General features: G+C 41.3%; 1 protein-coding gene across 1 annotated transcript; it reads left to right on the top strand.

The window, feature by feature from the left end:
* Nucleotides 1-72: 72 nt before the first annotated feature.
* tbc1d31 (TBC1 domain family, member 31) lies at nucleotides 73-18,855 on the top strand. Its single transcript, XM_066690894.1, has 22 exons — nucleotides 73-424; nucleotides 1,465-1,611; nucleotides 3,089-3,204; nucleotides 3,600-3,778; nucleotides 3,958-4,109; nucleotides 4,728-4,887; nucleotides 5,276-5,476; nucleotides 7,089-7,274; nucleotides 7,717-7,796; nucleotides 8,370-8,516; nucleotides 10,131-10,264; nucleotides 10,738-10,871; nucleotides 11,797-11,976; nucleotides 12,111-12,343; nucleotides 12,978-13,130; nucleotides 13,700-13,835; nucleotides 14,187-14,279; nucleotides 14,746-14,886; nucleotides 15,873-16,067; nucleotides 16,874-17,027; nucleotides 17,327-17,458; nucleotides 17,736-18,855. Exons 1-22 carry the CDS (start codon nucleotides 351-353, stop codon nucleotides 17,867-17,869), a joined length of 3,261 nt encoding a protein of 1,086 aa, XP_066546991.1. The 5' UTR covers nucleotides 73-350; the 3' UTR covers nucleotides 17,870-18,855.
* The last annotated feature ends 935 nt before the right edge of the window (nucleotides 18,856-19,790 follow it).

Raw genomic sequence — 19,790 nt, 5'->3', positions numbered from 1 at the left:
ATGGAAGGTGGATTAAACTACAATACCCATACGCCTCCTCTCACTGTTTACCTCCTTCGTCACTTCCGGTTTTACAGACACCCTAACTGAAGACTTCTTCGCTGTCTGTCTGAGTTTTTACTAAGCTTTCGTGAACTTTATTTGTGTGGATGATCACAATTCCTGTCATATTTGTACATTAGTTTAAGTTCAACGTAGGTTACGTTTCTATTGTGTTGCAATGCAGTTAACATTACTTTTAAATTTCCCGCTGCACTAGCCGCCTGGTTAACTGTATCATTTGGAGATAAATCGTTGGGAGAAACCCGAAGCTGCAAGTTGAATGCAGGTTGTTTAAGTACAGCTGCGAGATGCAGACCACCGATATAGGCACGAAGGAAACGGGGAAAATCTGGCATCGAAAGCCAACGCCTTCAAATGATGGGTAAGTTTAGATTAATTTTAATCAGATACAGCCGTTGTGTGGATGGTTATTTATAATACATTTAACAATAATAATAATATAACAACAAAGAAAACCTCCTTCAATTGTGCAATTAACCTCTTGAAAGCAAACGTCTTTTGCAGTGGGTTTCAGCATAGTTATCAATATGAATATGTACGAAGCAAGTGAGTATATGTATATGTACGTCACTCCATTTCTGTAATTCGTGTCAATGTTGATCCTGGCTTGTATTCTTATTTATTTAACCTTTAACTCATTGCTGTTATGTGAGAGTGGGGAGGGGGGTTGTCTGCCACACAAACCGTACACCGTTTGTCTAGATAAATACTATTTTTCCAAAATTGACCTATATATGTAGATTTTAAAAAAGCACATACAATATATCGGTAAAGAAAGTATGCATTCCTCACGTATGTTTAATCAAATGCAAGAGAAGACGAAGTGTAAACATTGTGTCATTTGCAGCGTTGTTTTAAGATTGTTTTTTTTTTTTTTTTTTAATTTCAGATACATTTATATATGACGTGGTCATAATACACGATGATATATTTAAAATGTTAGAAATGCGTTTACCGTCCAGAGCTGTCAATGGCTTAGACTAAAGTGTAGCCTAATGAATGTTCTCTTTGCCAGTTTTATCTTTGTTTAGTCGTATTTAAAAAAAGGTAACGTCGACTTTTAACAGTGGCGCCACGACCTGGTCGAGAGTAAGTACTGCAAATAAAGACTTACCAGGTGTCACAGTTTGCTGCCCCCCACCACTATACACACACACACACCCACCCACCCACACACACCTCCCCTCCCCTCCCCCATTGCCAGTTAGGTGAATGCAAAATGTAACACTTACTGGCATGATTTAACGCATTTATTTTCACTACAAATTATTGTGTGGTATGCTGTGATAGAAAGTCAGGAAGATACACACCTGGAATTTCTCAGTGTGTGCATTATGCAAAAGAAACCGTACTTCAATCAGCAGCTAGTTTTGTGTTAATGTTCCCCTGTTTTTTTTCCAGGGTCTTAGTCAACCTGATTCGCAGTGCAGCTGGCTATCATTCCAAGACCGTTCGATTTCTGCACGTTGCATTTGACACAACAGGAGACACTTTCCTGGCAGGAGACCACCATGGAAATCTCTATGGGTTTGACATCAGCAGAAACCGGTAAATCATCCTGAAGCACATGTGATGTGGGACTCAGCATTGCGGTTTCATAGCTACCAGAGCTTAGCTACGTTAATTAAGAAACCAACTGTTGTTTGCGCTCATCCTTCCAAGCGATTAACCCCCCGGGAGTCACAGCCCTGTGTTTAAACAACACTTTGTCTCCCTAGATTAGCCATCCCAGGTATGCAGCCTAGCTTGGATATGGTGCCAGCAAAAACACACAGCAGGTAGACCACGGTAAAAACTGCAGCAGGACATACAAACGGGGGAAAAAATAGTACATCTAAAATTGTGAATTAATCATTATGGTTGAAATCTAGGTACTAGATTGTATTCATTTTTGGAGGATCTAATCTTAACACCGGCTTTGACAAAACAAGTGAATTAGCATCTCAACATGATTTAACCTCTGGCTTAGCAGCCCTATGTCCCTCTTCAGTCCTTTAAAACATTCCCTGTGTAATTGGAAATCGTGCAGAGGAAGCAGCACACAGGAGCAGACTGTGTAAAGCCTGCCATGAGAAACACAATTCTCTTTAGTAGCCATTTTTAACTGCTATTTAATAATGTATTAGTATTTTCTTGATCAGCCTTTCTAGTGTAAAAACTAAAAATGACCCTCGGATATGGAACTCCTGTACATTGTAGCGGGAGATGTGCATGGCATGGGTGTACGCATATCCAACGATGAGCTTCATGATCTGTGGTGAGACGCCAAGGATACTGTATATACCCTGTACTCCATGGATTTGGTGAACAGGACTCTGTGGGGACAAGACAAACCACTTACTCCTCAATCGACTTCTCCGCTTCTCATTATTTTCAGCCTCCACCATTTTTATCAACCCATTCCGTTTTCACATACCGGTTACGGTCACAAGTTCTTGGTCAAAGGTGGCTTAACATGGTTGTGTTGTGGTCAAAACACAAACGCACACCTTTTCTGATTGGTTATGCCAGTTAGTTCTAGTACTGCGTCGACAACGCAAGGACGTGACGCGTCATATTGGGGCATTCTAATTTCTACTGCATTCAAGCAGCCGCACTGCAAAATGCCTGGCATTTAGACTAGGTCCCCAGGTGGAAAATTCCTGGTGTCAATATGCCGGCATAAACCCTTTCACCCTTTCACCTTGCTGGCAAGAAAATGCCACAAAAATGCTGCATACGTTTCTGTGTGGTCTAAACTAACATTTCAAATGCTGAAATAGAACAGCTGTTGCCTTAATAAATCAAGATTCACATGATCTTTATCATGTAAATACGTGTGCATACAAGTTTTCATATGTAGGCTTGCGAGTTGGTCGACTACACCCCAGCTTTTTATGGAAGCACCTACTACCATACCCCATTCAAGATTTAAATCATTTGTCTTGCCCATTGCTCTGAATGGCACACATTTGGTACAGATCTTTTATAAGAAAATAATTTGTAGTAATGTGTTTTCAGGTATTTTTTTGTTTTGTTTCTGCAGGTTCACACTTGTTCAGAAGACTGGTCAGGCATGCACTGCTTTGGCCTTCAACCTGCGAAGGAAAACAGAGTTCTTGGTGGCACTTGCAGACTACTCCATCAAGTGTTTTGATACGGGTACTTTTGATTTGGGGGCTAGGATGAGAATATAATCTGTGTCCTATCTTTTGTTTCGAAGTGTGTGTTGTATTTTCCTTAGTGCAGTTTCAGGAATCAGCTCTTTGAATTTCATATTATAGCAGCTATTGGACTGCAGAATGAAGGATTATAGAATCTTCTCTTGTTTGTAAGATGTAACATAGACTGAACAGACAGAAATAGAATTACAGGTGAGGCAATAATGTTTTAGGTATACAGTGAGAAGAAAAATCCTTCTTGTAATACTTTGCATTACTGTGACCAAGAACTGACTATAAAAGATGCATCCAGTTACTGTAAAAAGGTTAGGCTAGAACCGCGGATGGTGTACAATTGCCCTACCCAGCTCTCACTGTACCTCTGTGTGTGTTAAGACTCCAAGGAGCTAGTGAGCTGGATGAGAGGCCACGAGGGTGCTGTGTCTGCAATCTCCGTCCACGGCTCGGGGAGGTACGCCATCTCTACGTCTACAGACACAGCCCAGCTCTGGGACCTGGACACCTTCCAGAGGAAAAGGAAGCTAAACGTGCGCCAGTCAGTGGGGATACAAAAGGTCAGTACAAAAGGGGATACAAGAGGTTGGATACAGGAGTAAATGTATTATTTCAAACCATAACCATAAATACAGTCATGCTAATACAAACAAGTATGTTGCTGAAGTTGTGTTGACTATACAGAGCATTCGCATAGCTTTTTCAAAATAATCTTGACACTGTTTAATGTGTTTTGAAGGTGTTTTTCTTGCCCTTGAGCAACACCATCCTGAGCTGCTTTAAAGATGGTTCAATCTTTGCCTGGGAAAGCGACACCCTGTACTGCAAATATCAGCTGCCAGTGCCAGAGGACGGTCCTCGGCTGCATTATAAGGCATTTGCTGTCACTCGGTGAGGCTGATTTACCTTTTCTGTGTGTGGAGCTTATACAGTGTCTGGTTTTCAGCCAGCTTCTTGATTTATACCCTTTCTCTTAGGGGAGTTTCTCTCACTTTATTCTGCTAATCATTCAGAAAGTCAGTGTTCAGTTCTGAGGTGCTGTGCCAATATTTGTATAGACAGAATTGCACTGTAAACCTGTGAAGACAGGTGCAGGATTTTTTGTTTCCAGTCGAAAATAAAAATGTGATCGATGTCTGTGGTATTACATTGGGTTGTTAGGGGTGTGGATTACACTGAATGATTGTGTACCTCTCTTAAATCCTGGTTGGGTTGCAGTTACCATGGGAACTCAGGGGGTGATGGGTAAAAATATCCCTAGCTTTTGTAGAAACCACCACATTTCACAGGTTAAAAAGCAGGTGCTCTTTAATACTGAAAATGTGGGCCAAAAACAAATTTTTAAATTCATTTACAAAGTAATCTGGTGAAACATTCCAAAGGATTTTCATATATTTGGGGTATGAGCTGATGAAATCTGCTTCACAGTTTAATATTTAAGCCTATGTCTTGTGTTGTGTGACAGTTGGTGAGATTTTCCCTTGGTTTTATTGCGGTTTGGCTCCACAGGGATGGGCGTAATTTGGTGGCTGGTGGAAAATCGAATTTGCTTCACCTCTGGTGCTTGGACAGCAAGCAGTTGCTGAGAGTCATTCAGATGCCACCCAAAGTGAGAACTGTGCGGCACCTGGAATTTCTACCCGACAGCTTTGATGGGGGATCAAGTCAGGTATATGAAACACGTAGGCTAGTGTATTGTCATTGTATTAACTGTGTTGTGACCGGATAAGCCAAGTCTGCATCAGCACAGTCTGTCAGAATTAGCACCCCACCTATGTTTTAAATAATTTGCTGACTAATGGTATGCATTACAGTCCCAGTAATCCCAGTACTCAAGATGATAATTGTTAGAGACCTATAACACCTGTTAGACAGCATCCATAGGGTCTGGAGTTATATATCATTTATTTATTTATAGAGAAAATAAAACCGAATGCCATTTGGGTATTTATTCTGTGGTTGTTTAGTGAATTCAAGGATCAGTGACCTCACTGTTGACCTGGATACATTTCAAGAGGTAACCAGAAAACCGATTATTATTTGTACATGACTTTCAGGTTCTTGGAGTGCTTAGTCAGGAGGGTATAATGCGGTTTATCAACATTCAGACGTGCAAGCTGATCTTTGACATCGGGACTCATGACGACGGCATCAGCTCAGCAGCAATCAGTCCAAATGGACACCATGTTGTAGCTGTGATGGAGAATGGCAGCCTGAACATATACAGTGTCCAGGCTCTCACCCAGGACATCAACAAGGTGACAAAACTGCTGATTTTTTAAATGACCTTGGACTGAGTCAGGGGTCTTAAACTAATTTCTTGGAAGGCAGAAGTGTCTGTTTTGTGTTCCAGTTGGAGCTCTCAATTACTTTATTTTGTTCAGGTATTTTACAGTTGATGACTAAAATGATACTTGGGATTTAAGGTGCATGACCTTTAAAGAATTTGTAGTCTGGGGAGAAGTATAACATGTTATGTTAGTTAGCCAATGAAGTTACTGGGAGATTGGGTAAAATAAAAGCCAAGTAGGTACTGAAGCCCTCCAATTAAATTTGACCAAATGCTAGTAATTGTGTTTGTTTAATTCTTTAATCTCACCAAGTCTTTATGATGGACCAGTTAATGTACCAAGATAATGTAATACCGCACTGATATTTCCATTCAGTGTTCGGCAAGACAGATACAAAATCTGAAAGCTCTTCATGGAATATGATAAGTTTTTTATGCACATTACTTGAGGGGTACATAAAAAAAAAAAAACTGCTGTAATTAGATCACAAGTCAAGATAAAAAATACTCATAAAGTCATACCAGTCCTCTAATTTTCATTGGTTTGGGCTTGTGTTTGTACAGAGGTTTCTGTTCTTTTGCAGTGAAGCAAATAAAAATCCTGGCAGGCGAGTGTGTAATGGAAGCAAGTTTTCCAGACCCCTTTAAACCTTCCCAGTTCTGTACAACACAGTGACATGGGCTGCAGATTACTAGTTGTAAAAGTCTCTTTGAATTATACATTTTTTTTGTAAGGAGTAGACTGGAAGGCACAAATACAATAACGTCTATATGCTGGTAGTACATTTATTATGGTTCAGCTATTAAATCAAAGATCATAACCCCAGACGATGGATGTTTATAATAACATATGTGAATATTCTATTGTAATGTGATTTATTGCCTAATTTAACCCCCCCCCACATAACAAAATGGGAAAGACCCTGAGGACTGGTCAGTTCTAGTTCACAATAAAGAACTTGTTGCTTTATCACTCCCATGAGGTGTGAATGAGGGCAGAAAGTATTCAGTTATTTTATTGTTAAGTTGTTTATTATCTAGGCAGCATCCACTTATATACAGAAAATAGCATAAATGTGTATTTATGAAGGTTTTTTTTTTTCAATTTTTGTTTAGAAATGCATGTTTTTTTTAGTATATTAAGCTAGGTTTCACCTTGTGTTGGTTTGTGTTTGTAGCAGTTTTGAATGTGGCAGATGTTTTTTCAATTTTGCTCTTTCCTGTCTATGCAGGCAAGTGTGAGAACCAAGAGATTTATTAAATGTATATTTTCATACCTCTTTGAAGTCAAATAAACAGTCCAGTAGGTGTGGTTTGTGGTTTACACAGTTTAGTAAATAGTTCAAATGCATTCGTCAAGGCCTTTAAAGGTGTTACATTGAATCTACAAACTACATTTACATATTTTGAACTCTGTCAACTGAAAGTAATGAATTATTCAGACTGAAGGACAGAAAAAAAAAAAATATTACATGGCTCTCATTCACAAGGAAATGCTGCCAAATTAAACCATTCTGTAAAATCAGACCATAGAACTAATGTATTAACAGGACCCGTTTCCGTTTTGTGTGCTTGTCCAGCCCCCCCCTCCCCTCGTGAAAGTGATTTCAGACATGGACAGGGCTACAGCTGCCAATCAGACGCTTTCCGGTCTGAAAATGAAGGTGAAGTCGGGACAAGTGCAGAGGCCTGTGAAGTCAGTGGCTGGCAAGGTCCAGACTCGAGTTCTGAGGCCCCCTGCTCACGCATCCCCAGAAGATAAAGAGGTACGCTCTGGATGTGTAGTGAAGCAGACCTAACCCACACACCAGTGTCGCTCAGTGTGGTTCAGAGTCCTGTTCTAATAGCTGCCTTATTTATTTATTTTGAGAGGTTAACCAAGTAAATGTGAGCAGCCACAAAAATAAATGTACCATAAAGAATAATAGTCTAATTTTTTTCCCCACTATGTCCCTATAAGGTAGTACTTGCACCCACTGTGAATGCAATGCAAAATGTAATTGGATGACTTTGTGTCATTAAGCTACAGTCACTCTAAACAGCAATGTTTATGTATTAGCCAATTCTCTTATTTTGTATAATTGTTATTGTGTGGTACCATTCTAGAAATGCAGGACACAATGCTCTATACACCGCTGCAATGTAAAGAAACCCTTTCTTGGCTCATTTGGGATGAATGTACTGTTGAATTTGTTACCGTTGCTGCAGAATGAATTGCCAGAGGGATTGAACAAGAAGAGACTGCAGGCTTTACTCAAGGGCTTTGGAGAATACCCGGCAAAATACAGGTACACTTTCTTCACAAACTGATGGTGATGACAATTGATTGCTTAAATCTGTTAAGTGGGATAAATTAAGCTTTGATGTACCCAAGGTTGCTTAGTAGAAAGTGGCTTTGAACAATAAATTAAATTGCAGTAGCATACAGGTTTGAACTATTAGCGAATAGCCAGTCAGTCAAAGTTGTGATTTGGGTCTAGCCCAGGGTGGGTCAGACTCTGGGTGTCTTCTGGGTTTTGTTCCAGCCCAGCTCTTGGCTACATAACTGTTCTAATCAAATGATTGGATTTAATTTAACACTTCTCTCACAGAAATGTTCTGTGTGGTACAGTATATATTTTGAGATCCACATTTATCAGCTGTAATACTAAAATGTGAAAGTCTTCGATAAGCCTATTATTCTATTATTGGAGCTCCTGTTGAACACAAACCTGTCTGAGTCTGACACCCCTAGCACATTATTTACCTTGATTTAATCAGAAAAAAATAACTTTGGTAGTTAACTGTAACCTTTGCAGGAGTAGAAGAATGTTGTTAAAATGACAGAAGTTAGTAACACGTCTGGTGCTCTGCCTGTTCAGGATGTTTATCTGGCGCTCCCTGCTTCACTTACCGGAGAACCACTCGGCCTTCAGCAGCCTGACTGACAAAGGGCTGCACTCGGCCTACCTGCGTCTCCATGACCGATACCCTATCAAGAGCCAGAAGCTGCAGCGGGTGCTTCAGAGGTACTGCAGAGTGTGACACTAGACAAATGCTCATACAATACCGGTCAAAAAACACCCCCATTATTCCAGTCACATGGCAGTTGCTTCAATGCATTTAGGGGTGTGGTCCTGGTCAAGACAATCTCCTGAACTCCAAACTGAATGTCTGAATGGGAAAGAAAGGTGATTTAAGCAATTCTGAGTGTGGCATGGTTGTTGGTGCCAGACGGGCCGGTCTGAGTATTTCACAATCTGCTCAGTTACTGGGATTTTCACGCACAACCATTTCTAGGGTTTACAAAGAATGGTGTGAAAAGGGAAAAACATCCAGTATGCGGCAGTCCTGTGGACGAAAATGCCTTGTTGATGCTAGAGGTCAGAGGAGAATGGGCCGACTGATTCAAGCTGATAGAAGAGCAACTTTGACTGAAATAACCACTCGTTACAACCGAGGTATGCAGCAAAGCATTTGTGAAGCTACAACACGTACAACCTTGAGGCGGATGGGCTACAACAGCAGAAGACCCCACCGGGTACCACTCATCTCCACTACAAATAGGAAAAAGAGGCTACAATTTGCACAAGCTCACCAAAATTGGACAGTTGAAGACTGGAAAAATGTTGCCTGATCTGATGAGTCTCGATTTCTGTTGAGACATTCAGATGGTAGAGTCAGAATTTGGCGTAAACAGAATGAGAACATGGATCCATCATGCCTTGTTACCACTATGCAGGCTGGTGGTGGTGGTGTAATGGTGTGGGGGATGTTTTCTTGGCACACTTTAGGCCCCTTAGTGCCAATTGGGCATCGTTTAAATGCCACGGCCTACCTGAGCATTGTTTCTGACCATGTCCATCCCTTTATGACCACCATGTACCCATCCTCTGATGGCTACTTCCAGAAGGATAATGCACCATGTCACAAAGGTCGAATCATTTCAAATTGGTTTCTTGAACATGACAATGAGTTCACTGTACTAAACTGGCCCCCACAGTCACCATATCTCAACCCAATAGAGCATCTTTGGGATGTGGTGGAACGGGAGCTTCGTGCCCTGGATGTGCATCCCACAAATCTCCATCAACTGCAAGATGCTATCCTATCAATATGGGCCAACATTTCTAAAGAATGCTTTCAGCACCTTGTTGAATCAATGCCACGTAGAATTAAGGCAGTTCTGAAGGCGAAAGGGGGTCAAACACAGTATTAGTATGGTGTTCCTAATAATCCTTTAGGTGAGTGTATGTATGTATATATATATATATATATATATATATATATATATATATATATATATATATATATATATATATATATATATATATATATATATATACACACACAGCTCTGGAAAAAATTGAGACCACTTTACATTGATTTCTGAACTTGGAGTAGTCTCAATTTTTGTATATATATATATATATATATATATATATATATATATATATATATATATATATATAATCATAAAAGTATTTATTCATGTTTGTAGTTAGCCTTTACTTTACATTCTTCCAAATGTATTTGAAAGTGAGTTGCAATTCTCAGTTACAGTGCTAAATTTTACATTTGTTACGTGAGGTGTCCTGTTAAAAGGCATTGCATCCTGACTGCGGGTGTCTGTGTCTGTGCAGGGTGTTGTCGGCTCTGGCTCACTGGTCATCTATCTTCGGCGAGACGGAGTACCTCCCCCTGGTGGCGTTTCCATTCGTTAAACTGTTCCAGAACAACCAGCTCATCTGCTTTGAAGTGATTGCTACAGTTCTAAGTATGTGCACTTGGGCATGTAATACTGGAAAACCACAGTTTCTTACATCGCCTGCTCTACAACACCGAAGCTCAGAAGGCCCATTAAAGTACAGTCAAATAACGTATCTTGTAAAGTAGATTGGCTGCATTTTACATTACTGACCTCTTAAAGAAGCAGCTGTGCTCTTGTGGCCTAACATTTAGCAATAATAAGCATGCAATTCAATAAGTTATTGAACTTCAGACCACTACGTGAGGAAATGATCTGCATTTTGAGGCCTTCCTATGGCTAATACATTACTGGGTCTCCATATTTATTGGGTTCATGTGCAATGGAGAAGGAAGCACGCATCATAGCTAATCAGTTTTGATTATACGTGGTTGATGATAGTAAATTATTATGTGATGGATTGTAAAGAAATACTTTTCATTGTTTTTTTTTTCCTGCTGACCTGTTCATTCTGTTTTTTGTTTGTTTTTCTTTCTTTCAAGTGAACTGGTGCCAGCACTGGTTTGAATATTTTCCCAACCCTCCACTCAATATCCTGAGCATGGCGGAGAATGTTCTAGCACATCACGACAAGGACCTTCTCCAGCACTTGGTCAACTGTGAAGTAACATCACAGGTGGGCATCTCTCAGCTTTCACTCTTTCACCAACAAATGACCTCATAACAAGTCACAAGTCATTTCACAAGGTCAGAACATCCCTGGGGTACCTCAATTATGTCAACAGTATAAAGTGAACTTATGGCTCCCAAGTACCATATTGACTTTTGGAATGTAGAATGGATCCTAGCGGGTCTATATTCCAATCCATGCACTGTGGCAACTATGGCCTATAAACTCCCAGGTTAGCACATAATTGACTGATCTAGCTGGTTGGATTGGATGAAATTGGTTGAGGGATGTTCAGCTTGAAAAACACCAGACACCTGCAGGGTGAGGTGAGTTATCACTAACCGCTAAGGCCATTGCCCTCTTCGCTCTCAAGCAAGGCTGGGATGTTTGTAAAAATGGAGTGGGCCGCTCTGTGATATGCTCTCCCGGCACGTGTGTGTGTTGTCGTCTCCTCCCCAGGCCGTATTCTTTTGCTGGCATAGTACAATTGTGGCGAACATAACAACCAAAGGAAAAACAACAACCAAAAAATGCACAGATTATACAGTCAGAATGAACATTTGATCTGGAAACAATTTACATACACTTGACCCCTCAGTCATGACTTTTTGACATCGCACATACAAATCTCTTGGGTTTCTTGCATTTACAGGCAGGTTCAAGCACTTCCTCACACATTATTTTGTAAAAGTATTAAAATGCAATAAAATCAGGGTGGAATCAAACCTGGGTCTCCAGAGATTTCCACACTCAAGATCCTGTCACCTCGCCTAATCTTGCAGTTCTCCAGGATAAAAGTCAAACCAAAACTACGCAAGGGCTTGAATCTCCATGGCAACCCATAAAGCTGTCCTTACAACATTCCCAAGTTAGAGGACAGACACTGAAGTATCATCTCCTGCTCAAGTCATTTTCATTGGTCCTTGTCCAGCTGTACGCCTGGCCACTGCTGGAGACGTTCTTCTCTGAGGTGTTGACGCGAGAGGAGTGGCTGAAGCTGTTCGACAACGTCTTCACCAACCACCCCGCGTTCCTGCTGATGTCTGTGGTGTCCTATGTCATCTGCTGCCGGGCTCCCCTCCTGCAGTGCACCCTGAAGGATGACTTTGAGGTGCGCAGTGTCTACAGTTTCGTGGTAGATTTAATTGGAGATTTGAAAGAAAACATTTCTTCAGCAGTAACCAGCTACATGGTTGTACTCGTGCAACTTGCTGCCTACTAATATACCCTCTCTTCCTCTTTCAGTATTTCTTTCATCACCGCAATAACTTGGATATCAATGCCATGATCAAGGAGACATACCGGCTGATGGACAGCACTCCCACAGAAATCCACCCCCGGCGCATGCTGAGTGACTTTGAGCCCCTGACCAGGGGGCAGTACCCCGTCTTCAACAAGTACCCCACATTCATTGTCGAATACCAGTCACAGGAGCGTGAGAAGATTCGACAGCAGGAGATCGAGTATTTAAGGGAAAGGTAGAAAGACAAAACATTTTTTTTCTTATTGTCACACATAGTATAAGTATGCAATTCCCTCTCGAATGTGTATACAAATTCATATTTTGGGTTAAATGTATTGTTCATGTGTGTAACAAGATAATATATGTGTATATTCAGGGTATTCAGAGTTTTGTATATCGATATGCAGTATAAGTCATGTGGGGACAGAACATTTCACAAAGATTTAATATGTCTTGTCAGGTATACGTCTACATTTTCAATGCCAAGAGACGGTTCCCAGTTCCCAGCTGTTCTTTATTTAATGATATGTTCTAGGTTTTCAGTTAACAATTTGTAACTTTGTCACAGATGTCACTCAAACTGCACTAATTTGTTCAGCTTTACCAGGCAACTTAAAATGAATGTCACACCACAGCTTGCTGTCAATATGAATGAATGGCTTGCCTTTGTTATATGGGCATTTGAAAAGCTTTACATGTCTCATCATGGCTTTTAAGCTTTTCCTTTTTAACACCTGAATTCCCGAACGGCTCAGATGTTTGATGAGGATAATGCCAACACAGGCATCTACACACGCTCTCCGCTGGGCGTTTGTCGAACAGAACCTTGCTTGATCCAACATTAGCGTGTGGTGTGTTGTGCTCTGCAGGCAGATGGCCCAGGAACTGCGCTCGGAGGCGGTGCGGAGGCAGGCGGAGGACGAGGCATGGTTCAGACAACAGCAGTTGCTGCAGGAGGCTGAGGAGCAGAGAAGGAGGATCCTGCAGGAGGAGGAGGGCAAGCTGGCTGAGCAGAGAGTCAGGTGACTATCACTCGCTCATCGGGGCTCCACCTTCATTTCCTTTTGAAAAATAAATACTGTTCGGTATTTAAGTGAGGGGGGGGGAAAAAATCTATATCTGTTTTTTACTATCCTATTACAATGTCTTTGACAAAATCAAACATTTTGCTCTGATAATGTGTGGTGCCGGTACCACCCTTGAAAACACCCAGATGGGAGCGGTTTTAGAGAGAGCCGATTCACTACATCAATGTTTTTTTGTTTTGTTTTTTAAAGGCCAACAGCTTTAGATGTCTACATCAATGTGCTTACTGTTGTTACTTGCTCATCCTTTGAGAAGTTTGTGTCATAAGATTTCTCCAGGCTAAATGTGAGTGAGACTGGAATGAATATTAGTGTTACAAAATATTTAATTGCACGAACTATGGAAAAGAGGCTTCCCACAATGCTTTTCCAATGTGCCCTGAAGCCTAACTGCCCCAGACATAAATAAAGCAATCATTTTTACAAGCATTGTTCAGTATGAATAATTACATAGCATAAATAATAATAGCTTTCAATCTCCTCACCTCTGCATGATATTTGCCCAGGTTGGCTGCTATTAAACGAGAGCTGAAAGTGAAGGAACTGCATCTTCTTGATGCTGCCAGGAGTCGCTTTGTCAAATACCAGCAGGACCAGAAGAAAATGGAGCTCAGGAGGCTTGACGATGAGATCGACAGAAAGGTCTGGATTGTCCGTCGAAATGCCAGTGTCAAAAGCATCCTACACCTGTGCCCTGGTGTGAGAAGTCACCCACAGTGAATCTGCACGTTGTTCATGTTTCCATTCTGTGGTTTCGCAGTTTTGTATCTTTTGTTTTATCATTGTTTCATTTCCCTTTAACTGTCCTTTACCGCAATACATTACACTAAGCTTTTTTAAGGTTTAATTATAACCTATGCTGTCTTGCTTACACAGAAGACACAGGTGCAAGAACTCACATACAGGACCAGCAGATTTATTCCTACTTAATTCAGTGTTGATTATACATTGCTATTTTCTGAAGTATTTTTAAGAGCTCTGTTTTCTCATTAGACATCTTTGCGAGATCAGGAAACGGCCATAGCACTGCAAGACATCGAGATTCGACAAATGGAGCTGGAGGCCCAGAGAAGGCTGTTTGAACAGGTTGGCTTCTGCAAGTTCAGGGCTGTAAAGAATGGAAGTGGCTCAAGCCTTGACCTGCTCTTAAAGTATTGTATTATAGTTTTAAATTCAAGGCAGTTTTTAAATAGGAGTTGACCAAATAAGTTCTATTTTCCTTTAATTGATTATTTATGGAACACTGTAAAATATGCCACCACAATTATTTATTTAAATTACTTTTATCTCCAAAGTACACATTTACATGATGACAAAACCCAAAAAGCAATATCATTACTTTTTGAAAGCTGTATGTTTTGTAGTTAAAGTTGCTTAAATCAACATGTGAAGAAGCAGGCTTACCCTGACCATGATTTGTGTATATGATATACTGTGATAATACACTTGTTATAGATTCAAAGCAGAATGGTTGACATATGCAGTCTAGACGAAAGGTCAGATGTGCCAGTTTGAACGTGTGGCTTACATTTGCACTGGCCTCTGTTCTCAGCAACTGTTGAAAGAGCAGGAGAGAGTGACCCAGGAAGTAAAAGCTGAGGTGGATTCTCGCCACCGAAAGGCAGAGGCAGAAGAGCACACCTTCAAGAAAGTGCTCGAAAGGGACATGTGCCATGATTTGGAGACCAGAAAGGTTAGTTAAACAACTTAAATAATACTTAAATGTTAAAAAATATATCTAAATGCCTTATGAACTGTTCATTTGTTGCCTGTCTTGGAGTCCTAGCAAAGCAGTTACCAGTAATATAGTATATACATTGTCATTTAAAAAAATGATTTTCATGAGCATTTTGCCATGTGGAATAAAAACACCCATTACTGCAATACTTTCGCAACCTTTGAACTTAACGCACAGTTACAGAGCCTCATTACTAAACAGTCCAACTCGAAGCTCTTGCATAACGCTGGCATCCCAACGCTCCTCACACACTGAACGCTGACGGAGGATTAAGCACTGTCGGAACGAATCAGGACACGGGTAAGCGTTCAGCAATGAAGACGCGACCCGCCCAAGCACCCTTTACGAGCAGCTGAACTAGCTTTCACAATGAGGCCATCATCAATTGTACGCCAGCCGAGGCAGAATACATTGGTGGCTGGGAAAGGAGTCCCCACCCTAAGGAGGGAAAGGACTGGGTGTGCTGTTTTAAGCCTGAGGTCATATTCATGAATATTTTTAGCACTATTGTATCTTGGGAAAGCTATTGATTACTTAAGCTGTGCAGCCTTTATTTCTCTTATTTTACCCCCTCTCACTCCTGGGAGTTGAACTGAGCACAGTGCTTTTTCTGCTATCCACCGTTACTCTGTGTGTGATTGAGCTGGTCTTCCCTCCCTCCACTCTTTCAGTTTAACCAATTGCGTTGCTCGCTGCTTGAGTCTGCAGTCCATCGAGGTTAACACTTGGAGTTTACAATATTCTTTTTTTAGTTATCAACTGGAAATTAATGCATTACATGCAATGTCGTAACTTAATACACAGTAATTAACTGTGGATTATTTGCTCAACCTTTCGGTAACCTCAGTTTCTCTATATAGGGCAGGTTGATGGAGAATGATACAGCGATGAAAATAATAATTAAAAAATCATCACCGCAGCCGTAAACTTTTTCTCCTCAGGCGCTGGGGGGGTCCTGGGCCGAAGCCGATCAGCTGCGCATGGATGCGGACTGGCAGGCCGAGGTGCTGAGGCGACTGGAGCAGGCGGACGTGGAGAGGGAGCGGTGCCACCAGGAGCTGGCCCATCTGACCCGCGAAACCCATGCCAAAGAAGAGCAGCTCTTGCAGCTGATGAAAGAGGTGGAGGGCAAAAAGGTAAGGAGCAGCACGCCCCGTCAAGTGATGACACTGAATGCTTGTATACAGAAAAACGAGTGAAAAGTGTAATTGAATGCGCACAAGCGATGGCAGCTCAGACTACACCTAAACCCAACTGTAATCTGTTGGTCTTTTAGCAGAACCAGTTATAAGTAAGGCTGTTCTCAAAATGCTTCATAGAGTAAAAACTTTGGGCCTGGCATTTTCTACAGAAGGGATCTGCAGTCCCGGTCCTGGAGAGTCTGACAGTTTTATGACTTTCATTCCAGCAATGCTCTGAATGGCTAATTGAACAGTTTTGTTAGTCAAATGTTTTTGGTTGTTGGCCAAATAAATGTAGCTCGAAGCCTGCAAGACTGATGCTTTCCAGGATCAGGAACACAGACCCCTGTGATACATGCTTCTTTCATAATGCTTGAGATCCAGTCACATATTGTTCCATAAAAATCCCCCAAATACTCTGCTGTAGTTCAAATTAAACTGCCATGGGTTTAAATAAATCCAGGTGTAAAGGATGCAAATTGGGCTTCCTGTCAGTAAGGAAAATTAAATGGGTTAAACTGAATAGAAACTATGAACAGGAAATGTTTGGGCGTTTAGGTTCTTCCAGTGGCACCAGTAAACTCCTACACTAGACTAAGAGGTATGACATGTTGCATTTGCAGGAGCTCAGTCCTGGGTTTTGTACTAATCTTGCATGAAAGGCGGTAGATGATGAATTGGTCTTGTAATGGAATCGTCTCTTGACCGCATGAGAGCGGTTGTGTGATGGACAGTGAGCAGCAGGCCTGTGTTTCGTGCAGTGGGAGGATGTTGTGGAGAGGAGAGCCCAGCTGGAGGAGGAGAGACGGGCGGCTGCCTTGGCAGAGGCTCAAAGGAGAGCCTTCCTGGCCGCAGAGGCGGAAGAAGCCGAGCTACATGATGAAAGGCTACACAGGAGCCTGGAAGAGACGCATGGTGAGTCCTGTGCTCACACCAAATTGCCCCAATGAAGCATCTAAACTACATTGAAACCTCTAGCTGGCAGCCTAGTGAGTTCATTAACTTGCGATTCCACATTGTGGTGAAAAGGGGGGGGGACAATGGGAAGGTTTACATGTGTGGAGGGGGAAAGTAGCATGCAGACATAAATGGACTTTGATTGTATACACAACACTCACCCTGCTCAGTCATGCACCTTCACTTTCAGCAAGCATGACGGACCTGCAAATTGCTACCATGATTAAAGCAAAATGGCCGACACTTGTGTATTCCAGAGAGACTCGGAGAGCTCAAGGTCAGATCTCCCTGCTCCACCAGAGGCCTTCTGCCAAAGCCTGACGCTGTGCCAACGGAGCCCAAAAACATCTGCCTCAACAACCTGTCCTCCAACGACTCCTCCACACACTGTGAGTAACTCTGCGTGCATTTACACTAAGGTACTGATAGGATTTCTGTCTTGTTTTGTTAAGAAGTTTATACTGCTTTTATTCCTAGTGATAGTCATCAGTGATCTTTGGCCCCGTTTCCATTTGCTAAAAAGTAATGCAAGAGGACTGTGTCAGTTTGAAGTTTTCCCAGTTCCTCTGTTCTGAACTCTGTCTCAATGTTAGGATGTTCCTGACCGAAAACACTCCAAGTGCTAAACCCTGACAAACAAGAGTGTTTAGTTGTTTGTTTCTGCAGTTTCTTTCGACAGGGGCCGCAGTGACCTTGAAAGCAAAGAGAGGCAGCTTATGATGGAAGTCCGAGGTCTTCGGCAGAAACTCGCCGCCCGCGCCAGGAACTCGGTCCCTCCGACCTATTCCTCCAGCTCTTAATGAGGCGCTTCGACCTTCAGATATCCGAGACCCCTTTCCCTCATGAAGCTCCAAACCGCAAACTCCACTCTCCTGTCACCAGCCAGAGATCGACTTTGATGAATGTATTTTTCCAACGACGCTAAACGGGGTTCCAGTGAAAGTACCGGTATTTTTATACATTTTAAATGAATAAGGTGGCTTCCTGTCAACGGGATTTTAATTAATTTGTGCTCAGATACAGAAAAAGAAGTTTATTATTGTATAGCTTGGCCGTTTTCTCTGTGTATTTACTCAGTGTCTGGTTTCACGCTTTTAAAAATACAGCTGCCAGAAGATGGCACAGCCTGCCTCTCACAGGATCTTGCTGAGCACTGTGTGTTGGGGGGGGGGGCAGGAAGCAGTTTGACAGCTTTTCACTCTTGCAGACCCTTTAACACTGTCAGGGCCTGCATTTGGAGCAGGTAGAACACAATCAGGTGGCAGAAATGCTCAAATACAGACGAGAGAGTCTACTATCGAAATTAGTCATTGTCTGCTTTACATTCTTATCACCATATGTGTATATGTATTTTTTAATGTATAATTAGTAATAGGTTTTCCAAATCCATCGAAAATTGAATTATTCATTTTATGTGTATTAATTTATTTGATCAACAGTCTTAACTGTATATATTGAGTTCTGCTATCCAGGAGCGAGTGCTGAATACATTGCTTTCATTGGTTGTCATTTAATTTACTAAATGATGTCAACTCAGGTTTTCTTGTCTTAGAATTGTATTAATAGTGAATCTTGGTTTTGTTTCAATGAATCACTTATAGATTATGTACAGAGTACTCTACAGCATTGACACCTGTATTTATTGCCAGAGACGTTAAATGGATTGAATGCCAGAACCAAAAAACAAATTAACTGCATCAACTGCATTTCCTAATAACACACTACTGACACTGGACTGTTTGGCATTTCAAATTTCTGTTAATAAAGCCTGTTTTTTTTTTACTGATGTATTTGCAATACCGTGCAGATTATTTTCAGCCTATATCCGAGTGGATTGCGTGTGGCTCTCTTGTGAAAACTCACTGTCCAGCTCATTTGACTGAGTGAATGAAGGGAGTTACCCAGTGTTTATTTTTACCTTGGCAAATTACCTCACACGAGACAACACATCTTACAAAAGCCTTCAATCTGAATATTAGCAGAGTGGCGTTGAGACTCGTTGAATGCAAGGAGTATAAACCGCTGCAAACCTTCAAGACTGAATAGATTCACACTGTGGTTGATGCTTTGAAACCTTATTTAAAGAAAGGGGATCCAAAACAAAAGAACTACAAGGGTGTTTAAGCCCTGAGTTGCAGGGGCTAATTTTGAAACGGTTGTTATTCTTTACTATAATACAAAAATAATAGTAAGACTTTATTGCATATAGTGCCCTTTAACTCTAACTCTTATGTAAGGTTTACACTACAAAGACTGACTTGCAGTATTGTCTCCTGTCGCCTCCATGTAGGTTATTTGTTGATACGTGAACACATTTTCCCATTGAGATCCTTACTGTATGGAGCAATGCAAGGCCTCAAGGCTGTCTCTCTTTATTCCTTTCTGTTCTCGGCACTTCACATCCCACCCAGCAGCTGCTGTTTTGTCATAAAGGTGCAATGGTCTAAAGAAACAAATAACATGTCAGGACCACAAGTTATTGTACCACACAATATTAATCGTGTTAATATAATTACAGGCACCGACTTACTTTCAGCAAAATCTCAAAGCCTTTAAAGGGGTGGTAATGGACTGGGGAAAACTAATTTTAAATAAGCATGTTCCTTGAACCTAAAATATCAAGCTTGGTTATTAAAAAAACAATCTGAAAATGTTTAAAATGTTGTCAAATGCATCTATACAGACCCTTATACGAGTTATACAAGCAGGAACAAGTCTGCC

The sequence above is a fragment of the Amia ocellicauda genome, chromosome 18 (genome assembly GCF_036373705.1).
Source record: "Amia ocellicauda isolate fAmiCal2 chromosome 18, fAmiCal2.hap1, whole genome shotgun sequence".
Lineage (NCBI taxonomy): Eukaryota > Metazoa > Chordata > Actinopteri > Amiiformes > Amiidae > Amia > Amia ocellicauda.
The sequence above is the reverse complement of the archived record's forward strand: the minus strand, read 5'-3'. Positions and strand labels throughout refer to the sequence as shown.

Excerpts from the sequence above, each read along its gene's own strand:
- tbc1d31 (XM_066690894.1), top strand. The coding sequence starts at position 351 with ATGCAGACCACCGATATAGGCACGAAGGAAACGGGGAAAATCTGGCAT. Across the intron at positions 14,887-15,872 it reads ATGATTTGGAGACCAGAAAG|GCGCTGGGGGGGTCCTGGGC; the intron begins GTTAGTTAAACA and ends TTTTCTCCTCAG. Across the intron at positions 17,459-17,735 it reads CAACGACTCCTCCACACACT|TTTCTTTCGACAGGGGCCGC; the intron begins GTGAGTAACTCT and ends TTGTTTCTGCAG.